Source organism: Strix aluco, chromosome 22, assembly GCF_031877795.1.
Source record: "Strix aluco isolate bStrAlu1 chromosome 22, bStrAlu1.hap1, whole genome shotgun sequence".
Lineage (NCBI taxonomy): Eukaryota > Metazoa > Chordata > Aves > Strigiformes > Strigidae > Strix > Strix aluco.
The window spans coordinates 8180959-8194847 of NC_133952.1; the positions used below are offsets into that span (position 1 = coordinate 8180959).

At 62.8% G+C, this 13889-nt stretch overlaps 4 protein-coding genes across 9 annotated transcripts in view; all 4 read right to left on the reverse strand.

Moving 5' to 3' along the window:
- Positions 1–277: 277 nt before the first annotated feature.
- FBLIM1 (filamin binding LIM protein 1) lies at positions 278–3914 on the reverse strand. 2 transcript variants are annotated; one of them, XM_074847955.1, is made up of 8 exons: positions 3229–3914; positions 2242–2450; positions 1748–1881; positions 1549–1660; positions 1286–1455; positions 1030–1208; positions 809–926; positions 278–534 (listed from the first exon to the last, which is right to left on the reverse strand). In XM_074847955.1, the coding sequence occupies exons 1-8, from the start codon at positions 3252–3254 to the stop codon at positions 421–423; spliced, it is 1062 nt and encodes a 353-aa protein (XP_074704056.1). In that variant the 5' UTR covers positions 3255–3914; the 3' UTR covers positions 278–420. The 2 variants fall into 2 exon arrangements, with proteins under 2 accessions (XP_074704056.1, XP_074704057.1); XM_074847956.1 differs by having other exon boundaries at positions 401–534; positions 1056–1208.
- A 1981-nt stretch (positions 3915–5895) lies between these two features.
- Positions 5896–9225, reverse strand: TMEM82 (transmembrane protein 82). The gene is made up of 6 exons (XM_074848231.1): positions 8947–9225; positions 8789–8861; positions 8387–8561; positions 7409–7817; positions 6212–6399; positions 5896–6108 (listed from the first exon to the last, which is right to left on the reverse strand). The coding sequence occupies exons 1-6, from the start codon at positions 9074–9076 to the stop codon at positions 6046–6048; spliced, it is 1038 nt and encodes a 345-aa protein (XP_074704332.1). The 5' UTR covers positions 9077–9225; the 3' UTR covers positions 5896–6045.
- Positions 9226–9231: 6 nt separating this feature from the next.
- SLC25A34 (solute carrier family 25 member 34) lies at positions 9232–11652 on the reverse strand. Of its 3 annotated transcripts, none has more exons than XM_074848229.1 (5): positions 11103–11652; positions 10472–10537; positions 9965–10117; positions 9723–9857; positions 9232–9649 (listed from the first exon to the last, which is right to left on the reverse strand). In XM_074848229.1, the coding sequence occupies exons 1-5, from the start codon at positions 11589–11591 to the stop codon at positions 9314–9316; spliced, it is 1179 nt and encodes a 392-aa protein (XP_074704330.1). In that variant the 5' UTR covers positions 11592–11652; the 3' UTR covers positions 9232–9313. The 3 variants fall into 3 exon arrangements, with proteins under 3 accessions (XP_074704330.1, XP_074704329.1, XP_074704331.1); XM_074848230.1 differs by having other exon boundaries at positions 9401–9630; XM_074848228.1 differs by having other exon boundaries at positions 9232–9857.
- Positions 11653–12665: 1013 nt separating this feature from the next.
- PLEKHM2 (pleckstrin homology and RUN domain containing M2) overlaps positions 12666–13889 on the reverse strand; it is a 38943-nt gene continuing 37719 nt past the window's right edge. For all 3 annotated transcript variants that reach the window (XM_074848225.1, XM_074848227.1, XM_074848224.1), the window contains one exon: positions 12666–13830. In XM_074848225.1, the coding sequence (XP_074704326.1) occupies positions 13693–13830 (138 nt within the window). In that variant the 3' untranslated portion in view covers positions 12666–13692. The remainder of the gene's footprint in view (positions 13831–13889) is intronic.

The window sequence follows — 13889 nt, forward strand, 5'->3', positions numbered from 1 at the left end:
ACTGCAAGTAACTAAATCAGTGCCCGCTCTCTGTGTCACCACAGCGATAAATGTTTTAAGTGAAACCCCAAGGAAGCTTGAGAAGAAAGAAAAAACACCCAAGGAAACCAAACCGGCCTCAGAAAAGGAGTTTAAAAAAGGAAATAAATGAACAGAACCTCAGTTCCTCCACCACCGCTGCTCTGCCAGGGCTTTTTATGTTCGTAACAAGCACAGGGCTGTGCCGGCACACTACATCTATGCTTCGCCCGGCCAGCCCAGTGGGTTGGGGTCCCAGGTACATTTTGGTGATGGAAACTCCAGTCCTGCAGCAATTTGGGGGTGCAGTGGGCACCCAGGACTGGTTGCAGGGTGTATCCCAGTAGGTGCACCCCCTTTTCGGTGTCCCATGCTGGAAGACGGAGGTTGAGCCGTGGGGTTTTAGCAGGATGACTCGTTTCGCCGGCGGACGTGGCAGGACTTGCAGAGGAGGCGGTCGTCCAGCGGGTAGCACCCGTTCTCCGTTGGCTCCGGTGACAGGGGTGTCCCACAGCTCTGGGGGTGAAAGAGGAAAGAGAGGCTATGTTTTAGGGGCCCCCGTGCCGCATTGCATCCCATCCTTCCTCCAAAACCCACCAGCGCTTGAAAAAACCAATGAATTACATCAAAAGCAATCCCGGCCAAACACATCATCCTGTTCACCCGATTTATTTATTTCTAGCCGTCCCTGGCTATAAAACAACCCTGGGTGCTGCGAGCCCCGTGGCTGCGCTTTGCAAAGCCTCAGTGCCAAACCCCTCAGTTTTTGGGGGTCCCATCAGGGCCGTACCTCGCAGCGGTAGCAGCTCTCATGGAAACTGCGTCCCAGGCACTCGATCTTGTAGGTGTCTTTGTCCTCGTGGGGGATGATGGGGTGCTCGCAGGCACTGCAAACCGCGGCATATTTCCTGATGGGAGCAAACAGGGGCGGCGTGAGCCCTGGGGGGGTGACGGGGACAAGCCGAACCCCCCCAATGGGGGGGATGCTCCCCCTTTGCCACGCTCCCCAACCTGTAAAAGTCAGCCACACAGTACACCTCGTCCCGCTCGCCCACGGCGAAGCTCTCGGCGCCAATGGCCCGGCCGCAGGCGGTGCAGGAGAAGCAGCCGGGGTGGTAGCCCTTGCCCAGGGCACGGACGACGCGCTCTGTGATCAGCCCCCGGCACTTGGCACATTTCTCCAGCGTGACCTGGGGTTTGGGGGGACACGCTGTGAGATGCCAGCTCCCCCCGAGGGTGCTGGTTGTCCCCGAGGGAGGATGGGTACCTGGTAGCAGGCGTCGCACGTGGGGCGCCCGTCTTTTTGGTAGTAGCGCTGGCCGGCCAGGAGCCGGTGGCAGGTCCGGCAGGTGAAGCAGTCGGCGTGGTACTGCTTCCGCATCGCCTCCACCGTCGGCTCCCAGGGTCCCACGGCTTTGTGACAGAAGGCGCAGATGTCTGCAGGAGGAAGGGAGAGAGGTTCAGTGCTGTGTGCCTCAGTTTCCCCAACTGGAGATGAGCCCACGCTGCACAGCTGGGTCCCCCCCTTACCCCTGGAGCTGTCCCTCTCCGGGTACCCATTCGCATCCTGCCACTGCGGCTTGCCTGCTTGCTCCTGGCAAAATTTGGGCGGCCTCAATTCGGCGGGGAAGGTGGAAGGGGCCTGGTGAGAGGGGAAAGGCGAAGGCACGTTACATTTATGCTCTTGCAGGTGGGAAAACTGAGGATGATTGCACCCCATCATCCTCACCTGGAGGGTGGCGGGTGCTGCAAGGTCCAGTTGCTGCAGCGCCGGACCCAGTGCCTCTGCAGATAAGGGCTGGGGTGCTTCAGAGAGGATGAGGACCGGTGAAGATGAAGGCACAGGGGCCACTGATCGGGTTTCTGTGGTGAAAACCAGACGCGGTGGGTTTAAGGGGGCAACAACGTCCAATAACACCCCGTCGCAATAACACCCCGACAGCTTTACGGCGGCATTCGCCGACCTGCCCCAAAAGCAAACGCCGTCGCAGCCAAGCACCAAACAGCACCGATAAGCACCCGGCGATGGAGAGCAAACACAGCCCTTCCCCAGCAGCCGGATCCATCCCGGGATGGGTGCAGGGATTTGGGGAATAACCCCCCAAAAACCCCACATCCCCTCCTGCCTGCACACACATCCTTTAGCAAAGCATCTCCACAGCATCCTCAGCACCATCATCATCCTCCCGGCCTCGCTCGCAGCCCCCCGCGGACACCCCTCACCTCCGTTGGGCAACGCGGGGGGCTGCGACGGTGGGGTCCGGGGGCGATGGGTGCCCGGGACCTCGGCTCTGTCCGGCTGCAGCTCCCTTTGGGTTTTCTCCTTGGTGACCACCTCCCTCCGCGGTGGCACCAGGGTGATGAAGACTGACGAAGCGATCCTCTTCTCTGCTTTCCCCGGCAGCATCGTGGAAGCCACGGAGGGGCCAGACCTGGGTTCAGTTTGGGGGAAAAGAAGATAAAAAGGGAGCGAAACCCACAGGTGTACCGGCAGCTCCTGCAGCCGCGCTGCCCTTCGGCCTCAACCCGCCTCCTTCCTCATCCTCCCGGAAAGGGAGAAGGAATGAGTGTCCCCATCCCACGTCACGGCAATAAATGGTCTCGTGCCTAGAAGGACACAGGGTAAAGGGTCCCGGAGAAGCAGCATTCGAAATCACCCATTTTCATGCGTCTGTGACCAAACCCCACCCTTTTGTAAGTATCTTAACCCCCTTTATTTCCTCTTATTGCCCCCACCTGGGATTAAACTCACTGTGGGCAGCAGGGAAAACCCACCTTTCCTCTTAAAAACAGAGTTGCAATAGGATATGCTTTTGCAACCCCTTTTTTTGAGGTGTTTCTAGGTCCCCTGGCTCCCCATTCCCTCCCCACTTCCCCCCTAATCACTCCCAGCTCGGGGCATTCCCCACTTTATTTTTGGGGATGGGGAAACTGAGGCACGATGCTGTGAATTGCTGCGTCCCTGTCGCTGCAACGGCCCCCGAGCATCGCCCGGCGGCGCAGGCAGGATGCGCCCGACCCCGAGAAACCCTGCTCGGGAAGGAAAAGGGCTGTTTATTCAGCTTCCCAACGGGAAAAGCAGCTGGAGCGAAGCTTCCCCTTCCCAAACGGGATGGTTTGGGGTGAGGGGGAACCCCGGGGCTTTAGCCACGGCGCTGTGCCGGTGAAGCAGGATCCATCCCCAAGATGAATCGGCAGCCTGAAAAATACCTGTGTGATGAGTTGCCTGGTCTCATGCCCCAGCGCGGGGTGGCTCTGCTCCCCAAAAATCCCGCTCACGGGTGTCGGTGCATCCTGTTGGGGGGCAGCTGGTCCCCCCGCAGTGGGTGAAAAGCTTCGGGACGTGCACGCCGGTGACTTCAGCCTCTGACTCAAGCAGGGGAAGGGATTAAAAAGGAAAAAACCCCGAGCGGCTTCGCTCCCTCCTTCCCTCCCTCCCCTCCGGCGAAACCCCAAACGGGCTCCGGCGCTGCCAGCCTTCGCCCGGCTGCTCAAATCCTCGCCCGCGGGAGCTGCTGGTTTTCCTCCTTCCCGGCCAAGCTGCAGAAAATAGGGGTGAAAAAAAAAGTAATAATCATAAAAAAACAACGCGAAAAAGAAAAAAAAAATCTCCAGAGCTAATGGGAACCATGTGCTCGTTGCATTCCTCTTTGTGCTGGGGCTGATGGGATCCCGGCGGCCCCATCGCGGCACCCCCGGTTCCCCCCCCAGCCGGGGCCCATCAGGGTGGTTAAGGCTTGAGGGGTGCATTAATGGGGTTCACCCCCCCCCTTTTTTAATGGGGTGTCCTCCCATGGAGCTCCATCCTGTTTTGAGATGGCCAAGGCCATGCTGGGAAGGGCCCCCCTGGTTTCCTGCAAGCATCACCCCAAAATCTCCTGGGGTGGGAGCCCTGGTGGGACCGACAGGGACAGCGACACTTCTGGGGCACCCCCACATAACCCCCAAAATTGGGATGGGGCATGGCCCTCCTACAACTGTCCCCCAACTCTGTCCCCTGCCCTGGAGACCTCTTGGAGGGTGCTCTCTGAGGATGCCCAAGGGAGAAGGGATGGCATGGGGGGACACAGCCCTTGGTGTCCCCTTGTCCCTTACTCGAGGGGTAGCCTTGCAGCCCCCCTGCAATCCGTTGTCACCCACCGGGTAGCCCCGCAGCCCACTGTCCCCTCCCTGGGGGTGCCCTGTCCCCTATGTGGCCCCACCATGTCCCCCCCCCCACCTGGGAGCCCCCCGTCCCCTCCCTGGGGGTGTCCCCAATCCTGTGCCCGGGATGTGCCCCGTCCCCTACATGGGGGCGGCTCTTGGTCCCCTTGTCCCGTCCCAGGACGCCTCTACAATCCTTACCCCATTACTTGGGGGGTCCCGTGTCCCTTCTTGGGGTGTCCCCTGTCCCCTCCCTGGGGGCGTCCCCAATCCCATACCTGGGGTGTCCCGTACCTGGGGGTCGCCCCTGTCCCCTACCTGGGGGGGTGGGTCCTACCTTGGCGGGGGTGGGGGGAGGTCCCCTAATCAGGGCGGTGGGGGGATTCGCCTGCCCGGGGGTGGCCCTGCAGCCCCGCCTGCCCCTCGAGGGGTGGCCCCGTCCCTGTCCCTGTCCCCTACCTGGGGAGCCGCGGCGGGTCCCTCCGTGAGCTCCGCGGGCGCGCCCTGCCCGGCGCGGCGGGGGCAGCGGGGAGGCAGAGCCGCCCGGCATCACCGCCCCTTCCTCCCTCCTCCTCCTCCTCCTTCCTTCCTCCTCCCCCCCCCCCCCCCCCCGCCTGCCCCACAGCCCCGGACAGAGGAAGGGGGGGGGGGGGGGGCACATGTCCTTAGGGTGCCCCATGCATCCTGGGGTGCCCTATATGTTCTCAGGGTGCCTCGTGGGCCCCCTGACTGCCCCACGCACCCCAGGGTGCTCCATGGGACCTCAGGGTGCCTCCAGGACGCGAGGGTGCCCCATATATCCTCAGAGGTGCCCCCTGAGCCCTCTGGCTGCCCCATCTACCCCTGGGTGACCCATGGCCCCACGGGTCCCCCATGTGCTCTGGCACAACCCATGCCCCCACCCCCACCCAGGTTGTCCCATGGACCCCCATGATTGCCCCAACACCCCCCAGGGTGCCCCATGTGCCTGGACGTTGCCTCAAATACCACTCCATACACCCTCAGGGTGCCTATGTACCCCTATATAGCCTCAGGCGGCCCCTTAAGCCCCCATACGGCCCCCAGATGCCCCATATATACCCCCAGGATGCCCCATATACAGCCCCAGGTGCCCCCTATACCCCCAGAATGCCCCATACTGCCTCTATACACCCTCAGGACACCCATGAGCCCCAGGAGGATACCTCATACTCTCCCAGCCCCTCTCCTGCTCCCCCCCGCAGGGCTGGGGGGGTCCTTGCCCAGGCAAGCAGCCACCACCAGAGCCTCCCTCCCTCCCCAAACTGCACCCCACCTGCGCAGGGCCTGTTGCCCCACGGCACAGCACGGCCGGCTGCAGCCAGGTGGGGAAACTGAGGCACAGGGACACCTCTCAGCTGAAGGGTCACCCCCTCTGTGCCTCGGTTTCCCTTCCCAAGGAGGAACCACACTGCCCACCTCCTCCGAAAAGCTGCACTGCCGCCATCCCCAAGCCCCTCTCTGGCACAACAGGACCCCAGCTTGTTCCACCCACAGACTTTGCTGGAAAAAACCTTTATTTTCCAAGATTTACAAGCCCCCGGAGGCCCCTGTACTGTAACAGTGTGGCCCTGCAGCCACCGAGGACAGGGACATCTGTCAGCATTCTGTGTCCCTGACAGGACCGGGGAGAAAACCCCCAGCAGTGCCACAACGTCATGGGGTCCCCCCAAAAACCAGCAGTCGCGTGAACCTCCCCCCAACCTCCCCCACGCCGTGGGATGGGGTCGAGCACCTTCTGGGAGCCCTTTTTCCTTCATCCCCATGGGGGATCTGCGATGAGGAGGATTTGGGGGGTGCCTGTATTTTGGGGAGCCAGGCAAAGCCACCCCGAGTTTCTGATGCCCAGTTACACCCCGTGGCTTATCAAGACGTCTCCTCCGATCCCGATGCCAACCGCCTGTCCAGCCGAGGCTGCTGGGTGAAATCCTACAGGAGATGGAAGGAGAGAAGCAGCAAAGCCCCTCACCGTGGCCTTGGGGCTACCGCCAGCCCCTCACCCCGGCATCAGGGCGGTGGGTCCCCCTCTCACCTGCCGCCGACACACCTCCAGCATGACGCCGGCGCGGAGCAGGCACCAGAGCTCTCCCAGCAGCGAGATGAAGACGTGGAGGATGTCGGTCCAACGGCCAACGGTGAGGAGGAGGATGAAGAGGCCGCCCATCCGTACCAGCACCGTCTGGTAAACCGGCCGCCCGCCGGTGCTCTGCCGCGACTCCTCTGCAAGGTCACGGCGTCAGGGCGGCTGCTGCGAGGGGGACCCTGTGCCCTCCCCGGCCCCGCGACCGGGAGACACTGTGGATTTTAGGGATGCTATAGGGTGGCTTTGCATGCAGCCCCAAGATGTCCTGTACTGCCCCATATACCCCCAGGATGCCCCATATACACCCTATACAGCCCCAGGTAGCCCCCTGTGCCCTAAACAGCCCCAGACACCCAACTGTGGCCCTATACAGCCCCAGGATGCCCCATACAGTTCCATACACCCCCCAGGATGCCCCCTGTGCCCCCATACAACCCCACATACCCCCAGCATGGCCCATACAGCTCCATATAGCCCCAGGATGCTCTATGTGCCTTGAGGGTGCCCCATACACCCCCAGGATGCCCCACATTCCCCTATACAGCCCCAGGTGCCCCACCGTGCCCCTATATAGCCCCAGGATGCCCCTCTGTGCCCCTATACAGCCCCAGGATGCCCCTCTGTGCCTCCATACAGTTCCATACACCCCTAGAATACCCCCTGTACCCCCATACAACCCCATATACCCCCATCATGTCCCCTGTGCCTTGAGGGTACCCCATACACCCCCAGGATACCCCATACAGCTCCATATACTCCCCAGGATTCCCCACGTTCCCCTATACAGCCCCAGGTGCCCCTATATAGCCCCAGGATGCCCTATACAGTTCCATACACCCCCCAGGATGCCCCTCTGTGCCCCTATACAGCCCCAGGATGCCCCTCTGTGCCTCTATACAGCTCCATACACCCCTAGAATGCCCCCTGTACCCCCATACAACCCCATATACCCCCAGGATGCCCCATACAGATCCATATAGCCCCAGGATGCTCCATGTGCCTTGAGGGTGCCCCATGCGCTCCCCCCATGTACCCCCCAGGATGCCCCACATTCCCCTATACAGCCCCAGGATGCCCCATACTGGGACATACCCCCTCACCCCCCCAAAAAACCCCACATAATTGGGGGGTTGGCCCCCTTCTCACCTTGCATGTAGATGACCAGCAGCGTGTAGCAGATGGTGAGCGGTGTCCAGAAGCGGACGGCCTCCGCCGTGGAGAGGAAATCCCGGTTGATGAGCGCCACGGCAGCCAGATCAGCCACAGCGAAGGTGATGGCCAAAGCATTCCAGAGCAGCCGGGGGATGCCGTGACCGGCGGCGAGGAGGAGGATGCAGACGCCGCAGTAACGTGCTCGGCTGTGCAGCTCGTAGAGGGTGCAGACGTGACGAGCCAGGCGCCGGGCGTAGGCGGCCAGCAGCCCCGCCAGCCCCGCCGCCAGCACCAGGTTGCAGGTTCCGTGGGGAGCCCCTTCCAGCAAGAAGCTGAGGCCGCAGGACACCCCGCAGCCCAGCGAGTACTGGCACAGCAGGTAGAGCTGGCTGCTGTGGGCGCCCTGCGAGAGCGGGACGGCACCGTCAGCCACCGCGGAGGTTGCCAAGCCGCGAGGGGACGCGTGGCTGCGAAGCGATGCGCGGCTTCCTCCGTGCTACGCCCTCCCCGTAACCCCCACGGGTGTTGCGAGCAGCGAGGGGCTGCACGGTTGCCACGGCACGCACGCATGCAAAGCGATGCGGGGGTCCCTCCACGCCAGCCATCCTCATCCTCCCTGCGGAGGTTGCAGGGGGATGCGTAGGCTCCTCCACGCCACGCTCCATACACCCCACGGGTGCTGTAAGCAGCAGGGAGATGCATTATTTCAACCTTCCTGCGGGTGTTACAAGGCTTCAGGGGGGTGCATGGTCACGACGACCGGCTTTCTCCGTGCTGCAGCCCCCCCACAACCCTGCAGGTGTTGCACGCAGCGAGCGGACGCGCGGCTGCAAAGCCACGCGTGGGCTCCTCCACGCCACAGCCCCTCGAGCCCCCGTGGTTGTTGCAAATCCACAAGGGATGCACAGTTCCATGGCTCCCTCCACGCCGCTGCCCCGCCGTGCCTCAGTTTCCCCCCGTCCTGTCTCTCACCTTGCCGAGGGAGAGGACGGTGGACGCGGCGCGCAGGGAGAACTCCAGCACCACCAGCGCGGCCACGCGGGAGCCCACCAGCGCCAACACACCCGTCAGCACCACCACGTGCAGCGGGTCCAGCACCCGCCGCTGCGCCCGGATCGCTTCCTTCTCCTCCTGCCTCTCCGGGTCGCTGGGGACAGCGAGGGGGGATGCTGAACTGGATGGGATGTCCCCTTCCTCCTCCGCCAGCCCAAAATGGGGTGACAGCCTCGGGGACCTCCCCCCTGCCCTGCTCAGGCCACCCACCAGCACCCATGGGTGCTGAGAGACGCCCCCGCTAGTGGATCCCAGAAGCAGATCCCAAAAGCAGCTCCCCAAAACAAATCCCCCCGCAGGGGAGGAAGGGCTGGTGCTTACTTCAGGCACTGGATGTAGAGATAAACCTTCAGGAGGCTGCAGAGCACCGAGACGGCGCAGGCACCCACCAACCCTGCGAGGGAAAAGGCAGCAGTGGGTCACTGGCGTCCCCCGGGCTGTCCCCGAGCCGTCCCCACACCACCCCGGGGGACTCTCACCTTGCAGGAGGGCATCCAGCAGCGCCCAGCCCCACGCCAGCCCGGGCAACGCCGGCAGCCAGGACCCCAGAGAAAACATTTTCGGTGGAGAGGAGCCACAGCGTAGCCAGGCTCCAGCTCCAAAGTCCATGGGGCAGCAGCTGGGAGTGGCCCCCGTGGCTAGTAAATCATTGCCGGGGCAAGTGAGGGCAGCTGGAGCCCCGGATGGAGGAACTGAGCTCCAGCTGCCCCACGGAGGAGAAAATTAGGGTGGTGAGTGGGATGCGGTGACGGGATGCACATGGTGAGGCTCAGGGACCACCAGCAGCTTTGATCCCCCCGCCCCAGCATCGCCGTTGTCCTCTCCAGCCCGATGCATCGCGGCGTTTCAGGTCCCGGCTTTGCAAGGCACGAAACGCCCCCCTGCCCCACACCTCTTTGCACCACCCCAAAGACCCCGAAACGACGCCAAAAATAGAAAAACCCCTTTTATTAAGGCCGCGGCGGGGCCAGGAGCCCGTCCTACGGCCCTGGGGGCTGCTGGTGCTGCACCATCTTCCTGAGCTCGTCCCAAAAGAAGAGGCTGAGGACGGTGTGAGGGCCGAGGCGGAGGTAGACGGCGCCGATGCCCTTGTACAAGCCCAGCAGCCCCTCTTTGCTGGAGATTTGCAGGATGCAATCCAAAAAACCCCGGTAGAGCTTGCCCTGGGGAGAGAGGAGCCGGCTGCGCACCCCTGCCAGATGCAATCCCGGGAAAAGCCACGTCTCCCCCATCCCGCTTTCCCGAATGGCCTTACCGTGCCATCGGCGTCCACCGGCTGGTTGTAGAGACGGGTGCTGACCACATCGAAGGGTGTCATCGCCACCGCCACGGCCACGCCGCTCACCATGCCGCCCGCCAGCACCGTGGCCCAGCTGCCCTCCCCGAACCACTGCGGGAAGCGCCGGCCGTCAGCTCTTCCCCCCGCAAAAAAAAAAAACCAAAACGGGGAGCGCGGGGGGCAGCGGTGGCCGGATTTGGTGCAACGTTCCTCCTCACCTGGCGCTCGCAGACCCAGTCCTTGGCGGAGGTGAAGGTGGCGAGCTGCGCGGCCGAGCCCACCGCCACGCGGGGCACGGCACCCGTCACCCCCCGCCACAGCCCCGCCACCCCGTGCTGCTTGTAGATGCTCTCGAAAGCCGCGGAGATGCTCTGGGGAAGAGAGGAAATTTGGGAAAATTGGGAACGGTGCATCCCACCCCGGCAAAATTTCCCACCCCGGCGTGTAAAACCCCATTGCTCGTCGGTGGCCTGAAGCCACCGTGGCTCTGGTCGGGTGACACCAGCCCCAAGGGGTGTCCGGATCTGGTGTCACAGCTCCACGTCCCTGTCACCCCCTCCCCGTCCTCGTGCCGTTATTTATAGCATCTATACGGGGCCAAGCTGCCAAACAGCAGCTTTAAATACCCGGTGGCCAAAATAGCGTCATCCCCGCTGGGTCCCAGCGCGTGCGCGGCCAAGGTGCCACCAAATCGTGTCCCCCCTCTCCACCCCGTCCCCGCTCACCTCGTGGTTGTGCTGGTGGCCCACAGCCACCGCTGCCAGCGTCTGGGCTTGGAGGTGGGTCTTGACCTGGAGGGGGGGACAGCGCCGGGTGACAAAAACCTCTCAAGCCCCCGTTAGGATGGGCTGTGGCTCCCCCCATCTCTTCTTAGCAGCTTTTGGGGGCGTTTTAAGCCCCTCCGGCAGATGCGGGGTGCCCAGGTGTGTTGCCAAACAGCACCTCCAGACTTTGAACCCCATTTCCCGTCCTCCCCCCCCCAAAGGCAAAGGGCCCCCATGAACATTTGCTGCAGCCCCCCCCCCCTTTGAGCTCTGCACCCCCAAAACAGGTCGGACCCCCTAAAAAGGAGAGGGAAAACACCTTAACTTCCTTATGAGGGAGTTCTCCCCTTGGGTTTCCAGGAGGGGGAGGATCTGGGGGGGAGAAAGGGGGGGTTTGGGAAAGAGCATGCACAAAGCAGCCCCGCATTTTTTGGGGGTGAAGCGAAATGAAGCAGACGGAGAAAGGATGCACCGAGCCGGGCTTTATAGGATGCAGACAAGCTCTGGATTGGCCAAAGCTTTTAGGGGGGGGGGTCCCCGAAATGCCCCCTCCCCACCGACGCGAGGGTTTCTGGGGCAGAGCGGCACTCACCAGGTACGCGGGGCTGCCCACGAAGGCTCCCACCGCCCCGGCCACGGCCCCCGCGGCCACGGTACCACCGGGATACCCGGTCCAGCCGGCGTCCTCGGCGCGGGAATAGCAATAAAAGCGGACACCGTTCATCAGCCCCTGGTAGAGGAGGCCGGCGGCCAGGCCCTTCTGCAGCCCCCGCAACCCATCGGCCCGGCACACGGCCCCCACCGCCCGCAGCACCCCCCGGTAGGGCCGGGGGTAGGTACCGGGGGGCTGCAACTCGCCCTGGAGCTGTAACCGCGTCTTGACCACTTCCAGCGGGTTGGTGAGGACACAGGCCAAGCAACCGGCCGCCGCTCCCAGCACCAAATCGACGGCCGGTGGTACCCCCCCAGTCGGGGAACCCCGTGTGACGCCGGGGTTGTTTTGGGGGGGGTAAGGGAATTCATGCAGGGAGGCTGGGGGGGGCCCAGGGAAGGGTGCGAGGGCCCCAGCGCCCGCCGCCATGCAGCACCTGCCCGTGGGGATGGCCCCAGGCTCCACCTCCCCCCCCCCACTGCAGGGAAAAAAAAAAAAAGGGGGGGGGAGCGAGCGCCGCCTCCTGCAAACCGACCCCCCCAATCTGAAGCCACCCCCCAATTTGGGGAAGGGATATGGGGCAAAGGTCAGGCCTGGGGGTGCGGTTCCCCCCCCCCCCCAGCACCAACACCGAATCCCAGCCGGGCGGCCTCGTCTCACGTGACTTGGTGGCGCCCCGGCGCAAATAGGGAAAAAATGGGCCGTTTCTGAAAAAAAAAAAAAAAAAAAAAAAAGGCGCGATAAAATTGAAATAAAAGCTGAGGAAGGGAGGTTTCGGGGAGGCACATGCAGCCACCTGGTTCCCCCCCGCCCCCCCCGCCCCCCGCTAGACAAACTCCGGGGACGGGGTGTGAGGACTGGCCAGCTCGTTGCGCTTGTGGCTGCGGGTCAGGGGGCTGGCGGGGGGGTCTCAGCCCCTCTGTTACCAAAATGCTTTGAAATTGGAGCTTCCCAGACCAAAAAAAGCTGCGGGGGGGGGGGGGGGGAGGGCGGCACTGTCCATCCTCTCTGCTCCCCCCCGCCCCAATTCCTATTTTTAGGGCTGTGCAGTGACCCCCCCCCCCCCCTTGCGACCCAGGTTTACACCACGGCGGAGCCACTTCGGTGATTACCGGGGGTAGGGGAGGGACCCCCCAAACTCTTTCCCCCCTAAATCCCGCCCCCTGTTCAATCCTCAAAGGCGAGAGAGGGTTTCTGGGGAAGATGGGTGAGGCTGGGGCTGGCCCTGGGGCTGTTTATTCCATGTCTAGACTGGGAATATCTCCAGGATCCAGGGATAATCAGGGCTGGAGCGTCAGGGCAGATAATTTGAAGCTGTGAACGTGCCCTGCCGCAGGGTTAACGCTGCTGGGGGTCAGGGAGAAGCTGGGGGTGCACGGCCTCCCCTTCTTCAGCCTAAATTTCTCCTTCTCTCTGCCCCAAAGCAAAGCCGCAGGCTCCAACATCACGGGGGGAGGCAGGAACAGCAGCCCCCAGCCCGGGACTCTGTCATAGGGCCAAAGCTGAGTTACCAATGAATATTTATTTGGGGAGGGGGAAAGGAAGCAGATGTATATACATATACATTCAGTCACGTACATTTCCTCCCAGAAAAAGGCCCCGTGAACATATATTACATGGGAAGGTCTCTAGATTATTATTATTTAAAAGCTAGGGCTGTGCCCCAAAGGGCTCGGTGGAGAGGGCAAGCGGCAACGGGTCCTCGCTGGCCTCGGATGCAGTGAGCCAAGAAGACGGGGACGTGTTTGGTGGCAGCCCTGTGACAACGTCCCTTCGGACACCTGAAGAACATCGACTCGATCTCTTCTCTCCCCTGGCGCACGGGGCCAGCGTCCAAACCTCAAACCGGTTTCTGAGATCTCCCAAAACCGTGCTGCAAGATTTAAGGCCAAATTTTTGGCCCTGGTCCTTCTTCCTTAGCTTCAAATCTCATCGACAGGCTGGGGAGTGGTTTTAGTGATGGCTGGAGGCCCCGGGCGAGATCTCCTGGCGCTGGGAGATGCCAGGAGAAGGAGGTGGCGAAGTGGTGTCGTACTTGATGATTGTATTAGCGAGGAGAAAACATGCACGGTAGCGATTTCGTGTTCCCGTGTTCCGCGCCCCCGCCCTGTTCTAAAATGAACAAGTCCTCAGTCCCGCTCCCCACCGCGACAGGGGGATGCTCATCCCCAGCCCACCCCGCTCCCTCACTACTAGTGGGATATTTATTCCGTGAAAGGCAAATTATTTTGCCCCGTGGCAGCTGGGCGAGGAGGAGGGCACCGGCTCGCCTGGGCAGGGAAAGCAGCCGAGCTCGGCCTCGCCTCCAGCACGCTGGAGCATCCGGTGTCTCCCCAAAACGTGCTGGGCGTCCCCGACTCGGCGGAGAGCAAGTGGTGGGGACGGGGTGTGGGGCCCACGCCTGCCGGAACATTCCCAGTGGGTCCCGAGTGACGGCAGGAGGGTTTGGGGTGCCAGTTGGCTGCGGGGCAGCCGGATACAGGCGCTGGGGCCCCCATCAGCTGTCCTTCCTCCCCCACCCCGGGCAGGGTTAACACCAGGGGTCCCGCTCCGCTCGCCCGCGGCAGAGGCTGTCGCTGCGCTGCCAGGCGCTGTCAATGAGGCTCTGAGCGTCTTCGCATTTCTTCTTGACGGCGGCGTCCAGAATGGCCTTGTGCAGGAGATCGATCTGAAACACACGTGCGGGGCCGTCAGGAGGGGAACGAACAACAGCCGCTTCTCCCCCTT